The 12,434-nt window shown below is 36.3% G+C and overlaps 2 protein-coding genes across 5 annotated transcripts; one reads left to right on the plus strand and one right to left on the minus strand.

The window, feature by feature from the left end:
- Nucleotides 1-1,360: 1,360 nt before the first annotated feature.
- LOC21407980 lies at nucleotides 1,361-3,959 on the plus strand. 3 transcript variants are annotated; one of them, XM_024172342.1, is made up of 2 exons: nucleotides 1,361-2,608; nucleotides 3,918-3,959. In XM_024172342.1, exons 1-2 carry the CDS (start codon nucleotides 1,485-1,487, stop codon nucleotides 3,943-3,945), a joined length of 1,152 nt encoding a protein of 383 aa, XP_024028110.1. In that variant the 5' UTR covers nucleotides 1,361-1,484; the 3' UTR covers nucleotides 3,946-3,959. The 3 variants fall into 3 exon arrangements, with proteins under 3 accessions (XP_024028110.1, XP_024028111.1, XP_010106516.1); XM_024172343.1 differs by lacking the exon at nucleotides 3,918-3,959 and adding an exon at nucleotides 3,565-3,625; XM_010108214.2 differs by lacking the exon at nucleotides 3,918-3,959 and having other exon boundaries at nucleotides 1,361-2,740.
- A 1,870-nt stretch (nucleotides 3,960-5,829) lies between these two features.
- Nucleotides 5,830-12,094, minus strand: LOC21407981 (abscisic acid 8'-hydroxylase 2). 2 transcript variants are annotated; one of them, XM_024172324.1, is made up of 8 exons: nucleotides 11,725-12,094; nucleotides 10,749-11,067; nucleotides 10,450-10,599; nucleotides 10,080-10,334; nucleotides 9,665-9,754; nucleotides 9,374-9,559; nucleotides 8,664-8,782; nucleotides 5,830-6,482 (listed from the first exon to the last, which is right to left on the minus strand). In XM_024172324.1, exons 1-8 carry the CDS (start codon nucleotides 12,003-12,005, stop codon nucleotides 6,374-6,376), a joined length of 1,509 nt encoding a protein of 502 aa, XP_024028092.1. In that variant the 5' UTR covers nucleotides 12,006-12,094; the 3' UTR covers nucleotides 5,830-6,373. The 2 variants fall into 2 exon arrangements, with proteins under 2 accessions (XP_024028092.1, XP_024028093.1); XM_024172325.1 differs by lacking the exon at nucleotides 5,830-6,482 and adding an exon at nucleotides 6,868-7,184.
- Between the last annotated feature and the right edge of the window lie 340 nt (nucleotides 12,095-12,434).

Consider the following 12,434-nt stretch of genomic DNA (forward strand, 5'->3'; position numbering starts at 1 on the left):
TTTTTTTGTTTTTTTTTTTTTTTTTTTTTTTTTTTTAGAAGGGGATTGGAGTGTTGGTGGTGAAGCATTTGAATTTGACGTTGAGGATTTAAAAGGGAATTGTGGGCCCAGTTTGGAAGCATTTGAAGGTGATTTCCGTTCCCCGAAGGGAAAAGAATTCTAACAATAAGGCATCATTCATTTTATCGATTTTAGTTTTCAGTTCTAAGTTTCTATAGTAAAAGGCTCTCAGAAAATGTCACATTTAACTTTTTTTGCTACAGTGAAAAATTCTCACAAAATGCCATATCTCAGTTCGAATTGAAAACTCGAATCCGCAAAGAGAATAAATCCTAAATTTCTTTGTAATTTTTAATGATTTATTTATTTAATATAATATGAAGGATAATACAACTGTTTAATATTAATGTTAAATGTTTAATTTAAAATAAGGTTTTATTCATTAAACTAGTGTCACTTCAACTTTAAATGGGTAGAATGTAATAGAAGGGGCATTTTTAGGATGGTTTAAAGTTTGAGAGGTGAATAGATTAATTTTTAAAATTCAGGAGGTAAAATGACCAGGTGACTAAAGTTTGAGCGGCAAAAATAAATTTTATCGGATTCTAAAATATTGTATGATGAGTAGAAGTGTAAGGGCATGCTTAGTTCATGAATTCAAACAAGTGATTTTTGATTACGACATTTGAAATTTAAATTTTTTATGCGATAAAAATACTGTAATAGAATTAAAAATATGAATTTAAACGCATGAAACAAACCTGTCTTAAATTTGAGCTGTTCGATCAGACCCCAAAAGAGAGAGAATCAGCTTAACTTGACTCTAAGCCTAAAAATTTAGGACCAACCCGTCTCCAAATTTTATATAGTATTTTCAAAAAAAAAAATCTTTAAAAATATAATATTTAGTCAGAATAACCCGAGAGATAGTCGGCCAACACAACTCTAAACTTTAACAATTTAAGGCTAAGTCGGGCCTGGGCTAATAGTGGCGGACCTCAATTCAGCCCATTTAACCCGGCCCAACTTACAGCTCTGATGATAACATGGCAATTGGCAAGGCATTTTCCGATATTTTTGGTCATAAGTCGCCTTAAAATTGTGGTAGTTGTTTATAAAGCCCATGGAAAAGGACTGGGCCGATGAAAAAACTGGGCTGGGCCTCAATCCAGCCTGTTGAGCTAGTGGATTTGGCGCTAAAATAACCCACAAAAGGCAAATCATCAAACTTTTCTCGTTCTTCCACGCCTTAAAATTGTGGTAGTTGTTTATAAAGCCCATGGAAAAGGAACTGGGCCTTTGTAAAAACTAGGCTGGGCCTCAATCCAGCCTGTTGAGCTAGTCGATTTGGCGCTAAAAAACCCACAAACGGCAAATCATCAAACTGCTCTCGTTCTTCCCCACTCTGCTTCTCAGAGACTTCATCGCAATATCTTAAGCCGATGTCGAAGTTAGCTCACTGATCTTCTCTTTTCCTTACAGCCATGGAACTACAATCAGTTCTTATACACTCCAAAACGGCACCGTTCTGTGCCCGCTTCACAGGTAACACCAAACTCTCTCTCAGACATTTTAACAAACACCTTCAAGTCGATCCCATCAACCACAAAAAACCAATCAAAACCTCCTCGTTTTCTCCAAAATCAACGAGACCCCATTATTTAACTCCTCTCAAATGCTCATTTTCCAACGCTATAATTCCAGAATCTCAAAACCCAGTTCCGTTATCTCTCAAACACCTCTCCTTTGATTCCCTCAAAGCTTCGCTTTCTCAATCGACCCCTTACGACGTCGTCAAATGGTCCGCCGTCTTATCCGTCGCAATCGCCGCCGCAAAATGGACGGTCAACGGGCTCTTCAACCCCTTCTTCTGGATGTACTTTAGCTGGACTTGGCTTTTCTGGCCATGGATTCTCTCCGTCGCTCTCGCCGTTTACGGGCTTTACTGCTTCACCAGGCATTCTCGCGGCGAAGCCAATGTGTTCGAGCAAATCGCGGTGGTTACCGCGGCATTCGCTTGGCTCACGCTCGTCCCGCCCGCCCATTTCAATGGTTTCCTCGAGGGATGGCCTTACGTGTTCTTCTTCGTTTATCACTACTTCTTCTTCTTCAATGTCAGCGTCAGAAAACGGTTGTACGGAGATTATTGCGCACGGCCTCACGACCCCAAGTGGGACGTGAAGTTGCCCAAGGGGCAGAGCCTTTTGTTCTGCGTTGGAGTGATTGTTGGCCATTGGCTGGCGGCTTTTGAAGGGCCCGAGCTTCATCGAATTCCAGGTGGTTTGAGCAATGTAGGTGTTTGGGTTATGATTTTGGTGACGCTTTTGATGCAGTATAATTCGACATTGTATCTTGCTAAGTATTCGGAGAAGGTGGTGGTGCCAACTGCTGTGGTGCAGTTTGGGCCGTACAGATGGGTTCGTCATCCGATATACGCGTCCACTATGCTTCTGTTCGTGACTTACTGTATTGCGCTTCGAGCGCCTTTGACGTCGCTGTTTGTGGTGGCTGTTTGTTTGTGGTATTATGAACAGAAGGCAAAGGTGGAGGAGGCTTTGATGGTTGAAACTTTTGGGGATGGTTATATCGAGTATGCGAGTAAAGTTAGGTACAAGTTCATCCCTTTTGTGTATTAGTTTTTGGGCATTCAACTTGTTTTGTAGTGCATTATGAATATTACATTGCTTTTAACTTAAAAACTTGAGATTGGAAATGAAATAGCTAAATGTGATGTTGATCATACAGAGATGTTTTGATCCTTTCCTTTGTTTGCTTATTGTTTCGTATGTTTGGTGATGCCTGCTTTATTGTATGGCTAAATTGCATTTGAGGAGTTTTTGTGCATAGTAGAAGATTGTTGAGTGAGTTATATCTCTTTTTGTCTTTAGGGCTCATCTCCAATGCAAATGCAAATGTCGATGTTATATTTGTCACTATAAGAATGATATTACACATTTGATGTGTTGTTATGCTCAAATGCTTTATGCTATTTTAAATATCCTATCTACTTTTTGTCGTGATTAAAGTTTGAAACTTGTAAAAGCAAACTTTTACTGTTAAAATAATCTTAAAAGAACAATGTTGTAATAATCAAATGAAAAAATTAATACTGTAGCCAAAAAAAAAAGAAAAAAGAAAAAGAAAAAGTTAAATATATCAACCGATACCCAATAGATGCCAAATTTGACATTTGTTATACTTTTTGGTGAATTTTCCACAAACATAGCATTTGCCAGTTTAGAATGGAAAATTGCATTGCAGTGAAGAATAATTTTTCACTCAAATACTAAAATTGCATTGACACTGTATTGGAGATGCTTTTGTGGTATACTAGAGAAGCTGGTTGCTGTAGGCTCTGTTTCACCGTTAATTTTGTTTGCTTTGCAACTATTTATCCCCCCTTTTTGTTTGCACTTTGCAACGTGTTTACTTCAAATTTCTTTTCATCAAGTGTTCAGGGAGTTTCATGTGTTTTTTTTTTTTTTATCTACTTATTTAGTCTCGCCAATTCTGAAATTCACATTTTTTTTTGCTTCGTGTTTTTTTTTTTTTTTTTGATACAAGCTAGCTGCTCTCAGGATTCAAGCCTGGGATCTCTCCCTTAAACCCAGCCACCCTTACCAACTGGGCTAGCACCAGTTGGCTTCTTCTTCTGTTTTTTTTTTTTTTTTTCACTGACATGCTTTTGTCTCTGGCATAGTAAAAATGTATGATTTCTTTGAGAAAATATTACAGGAGAATTTTCTATGCATAGTTTCGAAGCTCTTAGTGTGTTTCTTGTTATCATTTTTTAGTGAGATATTTAAAAGCACAGGTAGTTAACTTGTTTGAGATGCTTTGTTGCCCGGGTATCTTCATAAACTTTTATCAGAAACATCTCTCTCATAATTGACATGCTTGAATTGAATGCATTTCAGATGCCGTATCCTTATTTCTATGAATTAGAATGCCTCTGGTGTTGTTCTACAAATCAAAAGAAACACATGAATCTTTAATGTTCCTATCATGTTGGGATCAATAAATTCCGAGCTGTAGGAGCATTTTTCTTGTCATAGTCTACAAAGAATCCGGCACGGCCATAGTCATTAAACAATGACGTGCATTATTGTATAGAACAGCATGTGTCTGATCCCCCAAAATCATCGTTTCGAAGTGCTTGCGGTCAGTTCTTTTTGTCCAATCTAGAGATATTTGACAACATCCATAGACCGACTCTAGTTCCAGGAGTGTAGGCAATATGAAAGCCACCCCAATTATGTTTTACATAAAATTCACTGTGAGAGAAGAAATATGTCAGCCTATTCCTTGCAATATCCTCGTTGTATGACCTTTTAAAGAATAGCTTAGCCTTTCTCTTCTTAGGGAAATGAAGCAAAATCGCTTTCTTTGACATCCTTATCTACTTAGTTGTTAATTGGTTATTTGTTGACACTACGTGTCCAAATTATCTGATAAAGGACGGAAATTTCCTCTCTCGTTTTCTCTCAAGTGTACATTCATGTGGGGTCTTGTTGGTCCATTCAGTTATGTTAAATTGAAACGTTTTGCCACGTACCTATGCATTTATGTCAAAATGTGCGCGTGAAGTTTTCCCTCAGGAAAATAAATCTGTTTCCTTTAATGCGGTTTTCCTTATTCTGCCTCGACGTGACTCGAGAATTCGACCCCTCTTTTTGTGCCATTCTGGAAACGGATTTCATTGTGTTAAGTAATGAATGGTGTCGAAATTGCGGCCCAAAATTCATACACTTGGATATCTATAATCTCTTGCTTTTCATGTTTTGGATATGGAAATGAGGACTCGTTCATTTTGCGGATTTGAGTTGAGATGTGACATTTTTTGTGAGTTTTTTTATTATAACAGAAAAAGTTAGATGTGACATTTTTTGAGAGTTTTTTACTGTAAAAACTTAAAATTGAAAACTCAAATTAGTTAAATGAACGAGTTATGTTACTTTTAAATTCCTGATTACAATTCTGGATCCCGTCATGCTCCTCTTCCATCATGCAAAAGCAAACATCCAATAGGCAAAACATGACTCACCTATGGCTAATAGTAAAAGCAAAGGAAAATGACTAAGGAATGACTAATGACTGTCTCATTCGTTGTATAATCATTTGTTGCATCCCCAAAGGAAAATGACTATTTTCCTAAGGATGACTAATGACTGTCTCATTCTTTGGATAATCATTTGTTGCATCACCAGTCTAAATATATTTGCATTCCATCCTTCTCCTTATATGGTAAAAGAGAGGTGTTTTTTTTTTTTTTGTTGTTGTTGATAAATATAGTAAGAGAGAGAGTTAACGTTTAGTGCATACAGATTATATCTGGGATGTGACTAATAATGTGGAGAAAGTTTGGATCATAGGTTTGAACAAGTTTGAATAAAAATTCAAATTTTTCTTGTGGGAGAAAACATTGAGGTGAAAATGTTTGAACTGTGAACCCGCGAAACAAACGAGCGGTAAATTTATTAGGGATTCTTGCCAACCAAAAGTGAATAAGCTTCTCACTTCAGAAATGTGCTAGACTGCTAGTCCATTACTGTAAAAGTCTTCATTTTGGCTTCCCTTCAGATTATCTACTCTCATCTCAGCAGTAATTAAATTGACTGCCTAAAACTATTAAATATTAATGCTAATTGTATATTTAACATTAAAAAGTATAATATGATGTTATTTTAATTTTTGTTCCACATAAAAAAGTAAACATTTCAACCAATAACAATCAAATGTCAAATTTTCCTCACGTTATACTTCGTCGGAATAGAAATTTTGACACAGAGTATAACATATGAAAAATTTGTATTTTACTAAATTGCATGAGATGCTCTAACGTGGAAGTATACTGTCCATTCCCCATATCGCCACGTGTAAAAATCCCAAATGCCTTGTTGCATGATACGTGGTCCTGAATTCTGGCTTGGCCTAGGTTTATCTCTTTCTCTGAGGCCTTTGGTTGCCATTGCCAGCCACAAAAACAGTTGGAAAATATCTGAAAGAATGAAAGTTACCACTCACTCTCCTCTTCCCTCATACTAAACTGAGAATGAAATGAAAGTCACTTCAACAGTCAGAACCACACATGTGTGATCCTGAAAGATCTTCAACCTCTTCTGTTATTCACACATTCAAAAACGTTTTCCTTTTCATAATCCTCCATTTCCTTGCTAACTTTATTTTCCTTGCATAATACACTTTTGTTACATGTTACATTTAATGCAATGCATTGACATTGACCCTAGCAAATACATAGGATTCCCAACGACAAACTAAAAATGGCAAAACTCATAGAAGGGAGAGCTCAATGGGGCCTTTTGCATTTGGCCCCACTGGAAAACTGTCATTGAGAACCCCGGAAGCTGAGTTTTCAAGTAGTCACCTTCTTGTTCTTTGGAATTACCTTCATAGGCAAGCCTTGTTTGGGTACCGGGAAAGGGCCATATTGTATTCCATCATCATCTCCCACCACTTTCCACCTGGTTACCAAATTTGGATATGTTAAAAGAAACCCAAAACTGTAAATAACCTAGACCGTTAATTACTTTGAAAATTCTAGCCGGGCTCTGTATTGAATCATCGTATTTGTATGTCGGACAATTTTGCTTTTTTTTTTTTTTTTTAAATTTTAGTACGATTTTAACTAGATTGAATGTTTGAAAACATGCACCTAGTAGAGTTTAAGTTGCTAAATTTTTACTCACGTGATAAAAACATCCACACTGACACCACATGAGTGTAGCTATAAGCTCCTTTGTGTCCACTGCTTTTGTTCCAACATGTCCTCAAACTATGGAAGATTTTTCCTGCTTTTGTATTCTAGAAAGCCGTGGGCTAAAATCTATCAATAGACCGTGAGCCTAAGAGTATTTCAAACACTGTAAAATGTCATTTTCTCTAGACTACTGGTGATGAAGAAGATGTTTGTGAATCATTTTAGATGAGGACATTTTTCGCAGCAGCAGCAATGCCGTGGTGGAAAGCGTGCAGAAGAAAGAGTGGTGTTGATTGGTGAAGCCTGTGCCATGGTAGTTGCACTTAGTCGTGCGTGTGTCTTTGCTTCCTTACAGCTGGAAACCTCAAATGTCTCTTGGCCATTTGATCAAAAGTGGCAGCTGGCTAAAAGTCTCTAGCACTACTATAGCTAAGATTATGATGTGGTCACTGAAGGGTGGTCAGACCTAATATTGATGAAATTTCTTATTAGGGTTGTTAAATGAAGGTTAAAGAGAGAGAATTAATCATGCACGTGATTGACATAAGGTGGGAATGGGACCAAATTAAATTGATATTTTGGATGAATGATGGGGACAGCCAGTGAGCAACAGAATTTGGAATATCTGTATATTATATATACGCATCAGAATCTCTCTACTGGTGTACCTGGGATATGTAGCTGCTCTGAATTCCAATAGTTAGATTATGATTACAGGGTCGTAGGCCCCACCAGTTTGAAATGTTTCAGAATTGTATAAAACCAGAGAAGTAGACAAAAAACGATTTGAGATTAAAGATGAGCAACAGGCTAAGAAGATTATGGAAACTAACATTACATTTTCAGTTATTATGCAATATGTTATAATTATGTATGTTAAATCTCGAAATTGGTTTGTCATTCTAGTGTCAAGGATCAAAATTGTCAAAAAAAAAAAAAAAAACAAAAACCCACATGACAAAATTAAAAGTTCAGGAACAAAAATATATTATAGCAGCACCTTACCCTCTCGTAACCAAAACGTCTGAAATATTTTCATGTCTAAAATATTGGGATTTTCTTATCAAAGTATTTTTCACTTTTTGTTTGGTTAAATTTAAATCCACAAAAGATGACAAATATAATGATCACAGATACCATGAAGTGTGCTACGACTGGAAGAAAACTGCAGACTGCAACTGAAGAAACTCTGAAGACTGAAGAGGAGTGGCTCTTAGTGATGAAAACGTGAGGTATAGTAGTGATCAGGATTCAGGGCTTGCATGCAATTCTTTAAAGAAATATAAATACCAGGATGATGAATTCTAAGACGTCCTTCTAGCTATGTCATGCAAGGGTCAAGAGAGTGGACACCATACACTGGTGCATGCATGCCACGTGTAAAATACATGTAAGTGAACCATATATAGTACTATATATAAACATGTTATATATACCACATCTATATAATTGGACCTTGATTGCACATTTATGTAATGGGACCCTTTATTCTATCAATCACTAAGAAACTTCATAATCTACATGCCTGGCAAGTCGCCCCACTCGCACCCCTCAATGTTGCTAATTAAGGACCACTTTCCAGTCTTCCACAGCCTAAGGAACATATATATGCTCATAAAAGGACCACCAATCATTAAACCCCGTTGCTCTCCAGCTAGTCAATGAAGACTACGTGACACAACACATGCTAAAGAAGTATATCAAAGGAAATCCGATACTATAACGTTTTCTGATCCTTACCACTAACAAAAACACCAATCACACTGTTATTGCTAAAAGTAAAACTGTGCATATACACAAATACGTATATATATATATATATATATGTGATTGATTTTAATGTTCAAGTTTTGCAAATTTTAAACTCTCATATTGGTAATATTTGTGTGTGATATTTAGTTTTTTATTTTTATTTTATTTTATTTTTTATAATTTAGATGATTACCTGTGTGTAGTGGTGAGATGGTGAAGGAGAATGAGCATCTCAAGCTTGGCCAGCTCACTGCCTGGACAGGAATGCACGCCATTCCCAAAGGGCATGTACGTATTTGGCCTCGGTGGCACCTACACAATCATACAACAAAACTCAAACATCACACATATATTTGTGAGGTTTTCATTAACCAACGTTTTATATATTAATTATTTCGAGACAAATTAGATTATACTCTGTAATCTTTTTAAATTAACTTTTTTACAGCCCTACAAAAACAAAACCAACTCACGTGATCCTGACACTCGAAAGATTCCCATGATCAACTCATTTCGAGAGAGGAAGATTCACATTGAAAGAGTGAAAAGGACACCACCAAGATATATGGTCTGCTAACGGCCCACTGATAACCTTCTATTATAGATAAATCAAGATAATGTATGACGTGCTTGACCCACACCAACTATATATAAATATATATAGACTAGATATGTATATATGTGTGTATTTATCATATTCTTTATTAGGTTATTATTCTTAATATAATCATTAGGTTTGTCATTTAATGTAACATGATATTTATTCAATATAACATTAAATATTTTCAAAATTTTATTTCATAAAATAAATATCATACTTTTATGTGGACTACATGGCCATATCATATGTATTTTATATAGTTACTTATATTAATATTGTATCATTCACATAGTTTATTTCACCTCAAATCGTGAAGGGTCGAACTTGTCGGGTTGAGGGAAGAAATCAGCAGAGTGATGAATACTTCTGAAAAGGGGAAGGACCTTCCAACCTTTAGGGATGAAGTAGCCCTCAAATTCCACGTCCTCCACGGCTTCTCTGAACGTGAAAGAGAGTATACTGGCTCTTCTTAGAGTTTCTTGAATTACCTGAAATAATTTAGTAATAACATTATCAATTCCAATATAATTTGTGCCGTTTTGCATTAATTAAAAATGGTTTAATTTTGACTGATTATATAAACTAATTAGTACCCGGGTAGTCAAAGGCATACGCCTAGTATCCTCCCATGTAAGCCCCCGATTCTCCTCCAACAACTTGCTTCTAATTCCTTCTTGTTCCCCCTGAAACGAAATAAGTTGTGCATGTATTAATGTTGTGCTTTTATTTTTTATTTGATTAAAGTTAATTAAACCGCATTATTAGCAATCAACACGTAAAAAACAAAATTACAAGGTCCAAACAATGTCTCATATAGCATTGTCTTTTAGCTTACAGCCAAAGTTCCAATTTCAAAAAAATTTCAAGAAATTTCAAAGTTTCAACAAATACAAATTATAAAGATATATATGCCGATCAGCAAAAAATAAAGATATATATGCCTGGAATATATATAATGGAAATTAATTACCGACAAAAAAAAAAGAAGGGGGAAAAAAATTAAATTACGGTAACGGCTTCTAAGAGGTGGCCATTGTCGTGCAAATACTTCAAAATCCAAGTTAGAGCACTAGCAGTAGTGTCGTGAGCGGCAAAAATCACACCAATTATATTATCAGCAATTTGAGAATCACTAAGCTGTTGCTTATTAAGCTTGTCGTCACTTGCTCCTAATAACACTCCTAATAAGCCATCACTTTTTTCTCCACTCTCCCTTCTCTTCACTATCAACCTCTTTAGAGTCTTGTTCAGAAGCTTCCTTGCCTAATTTCAGTAATAATATTAGTACAATATACATGTTTTTCCAAAAAGAAAAAGTAAAAAACTTGTGGGATCTGATTAAAATATATATATATATATATATATGTATATGAAATACCTTCATGGTTTTGCGGAAGAGAGTTCCGGGTAGATCTAAAGGCATTGAATTATATCCCTTGTCAAGACATTGATACAGATGTTTAATTCCTTCCATTTCTATGTCCAGTTTGTTGCCGAAGACAGAGATGACCGCCACATCAAAAGCGTACTGTAACATACACAGCCAAAAACCGGATTAACTTTTCCTTAGTTTCCACATATGCACCCACTCATCATGCAATAAATGATAAACAACCTTGTTTAACAAACTGACAATATATATATCTATATATACACATAAATATACATTGTATTTACCTTCTTCATCTCGTGCAAAGTGTTGATGGAGCTGTTCTTCCAGGTGGCGAGAAGTCTGAGCGCGATATTCTCTATCTCCGAGACTGAGCCTCTTAGAGCAGAAGGGAGAAAGGAGGCTTGCACCAGCTTCTTGATCCTTGAATGGTAGGAGCCTTGGTGGAAGAACACAGCCTCTGGCCCTATAATCTTCATTTTGCTTGGCGGATAAGTTGGCCTGAACATATGTGCCCTGCTCACCAGCACAATTCTCGCCGCCTCCGGGCTCGATATCATCACGCATGGACATCCCAATATGTGCGTCTTAAATATGTCTCCATACCTACATGAGTTGTAAACCAAATATTAGAAAGCATATTGTCAAATTACATAAATTCATGGAAATAAAGTAACGTGACATACGTACGTGCGTGCACTTGTATACATAAGACTACTATAGTATTATACCACAAGACTGATCTCCATATGTAGCTGACCAAAAAAAAAAAAAAAAATACAAAATACAAAAGAAAAAATAATGGGGAAAAAGGACAACTGGTTCTAGCATACTCCTTAAGACGCTTACAGAAATATTCACTGAAGGCTTTAACGACAGGGCCTATTCCTCGACGAGGAAAGCGTAATACGAAACATTAAATTAGTGCATGTTTGGTTTAAGGGTTCAAACCATTCTGGTTTTGGCTCAAAACTGTATTTTCTCTACAATTTTTTTCTTAAAAAATTTCTGTTACAATTTTTTTCTTAAAAAATTTAAAGTCTGGTTCTTCAAACCAAACAAGCACTAAGTATTGAGCTGACAAGAGAGAGGCAGCACGATTAAGACCGTCAAAGAAAGTCATATACTATTCGAAACTTTTACCACAGACCCAATTACGACAATTCTTTACCGCTAGATCACTAGACTCAGTGTTGCACATATAATATAATATATATATATATATATATATGTGTGTGTTAAATATGCGGTTACTGAGTGTACCGTTTTTGCCTGTCGGAAAAGAAGGAATTGGGGTTCTCGGTGTAGAGCTTGAGAGTCTCTCCGACATAAGGCCAGCCCATTGAGCCGGGAGGCAAGGGTGCCTTCGGAATTCGGCGCCGTTGGCGCCATTGGAGGAAGAGGAAAAGGAGAAAAGAGAGCAGAATTATTGGTGTGGGGATTAGAAAGTAACAGAAGTACTGGTATGGTACGGCAGCAGAAAAAGAAAAAGGTGGTGGTGGTGTAGAAGGAGGAGGAGAAGGAGAAGGAGAGAGAAGTTGCATGGTGGTATTTGATGACGGTGGATTAATAATAATGATAAAAAAGGGAAGGAGTTAAATTAAGAGTGGGAGAGGGAGAGGTGGCAACGAGTAACTTGAACAAGTAGTGAGTGGTGAATGAAGGGTGAATGGTGGGGGTTTTATAGGAAATAGGTGGGGGTGAGGGACACACGTCACCGCTCTTATGGAAACACATTGCTTTAACCTCTTTTTAAGCCCAACCCCACTTCAATTTACAACCGGACTCTGTCCTTATTATTCAAAGTTGGGACTCATTGTCCAAAATTAAATTAAAAAAGAAAAGTTGGATTTATTAGTAATTAATATATATATATAATATTATTATAATTTAATCACAATGATCACTAATTGATTGTGGAAAAACAAGAACCGTGATTAGATAGGGTCATTAACTGAATGACATATTGACAT

Source organism: Morus notabilis, unplaced genomic scaffold (genome assembly GCF_000414095.1).
Source record: "Morus notabilis unplaced genomic scaffold, ASM41409v2 Scaffold46, whole genome shotgun sequence".
Classification (NCBI taxonomy): Eukaryota; Viridiplantae; Streptophyta; class Magnoliopsida; order Rosales; family Moraceae; genus Morus; species Morus notabilis.

Coding starts and splice junctions, on each gene's coding strand:
- LOC21407980 (XM_024172342.1), top strand. CDS start 1,485: ATGGAACTACAATCAGTTCTTATACACTCCAAAACGGCACCGTTCTGT. Junction 2,609..3,917: donor GAGTATGCGAGTAAAGTTAG/GTACAAGTTCAT, acceptor AATGCATTTCAG/ATGCCGTATCCTTATTTCTA.
- LOC21407981 (XM_024172324.1), bottom strand. CDS start 12,005: ATGCAACTTCTCTCTCCTTCTCCTTCTCCTCCTCCTTCTACACCACCA. Junction 10,335..10,449: donor TCTTCCGCAAAACCATGAAG/GTATTTCATATA, acceptor TACTGAAATTAG/GCAAGGAAGCTTCTGAACAA. Junction 6,483..8,663: donor CATCTCACCACTACACACAG/GTAATCATCTAA, acceptor TTTGGTAACCAG/GTGGAAAGTGGTGGGAGATG.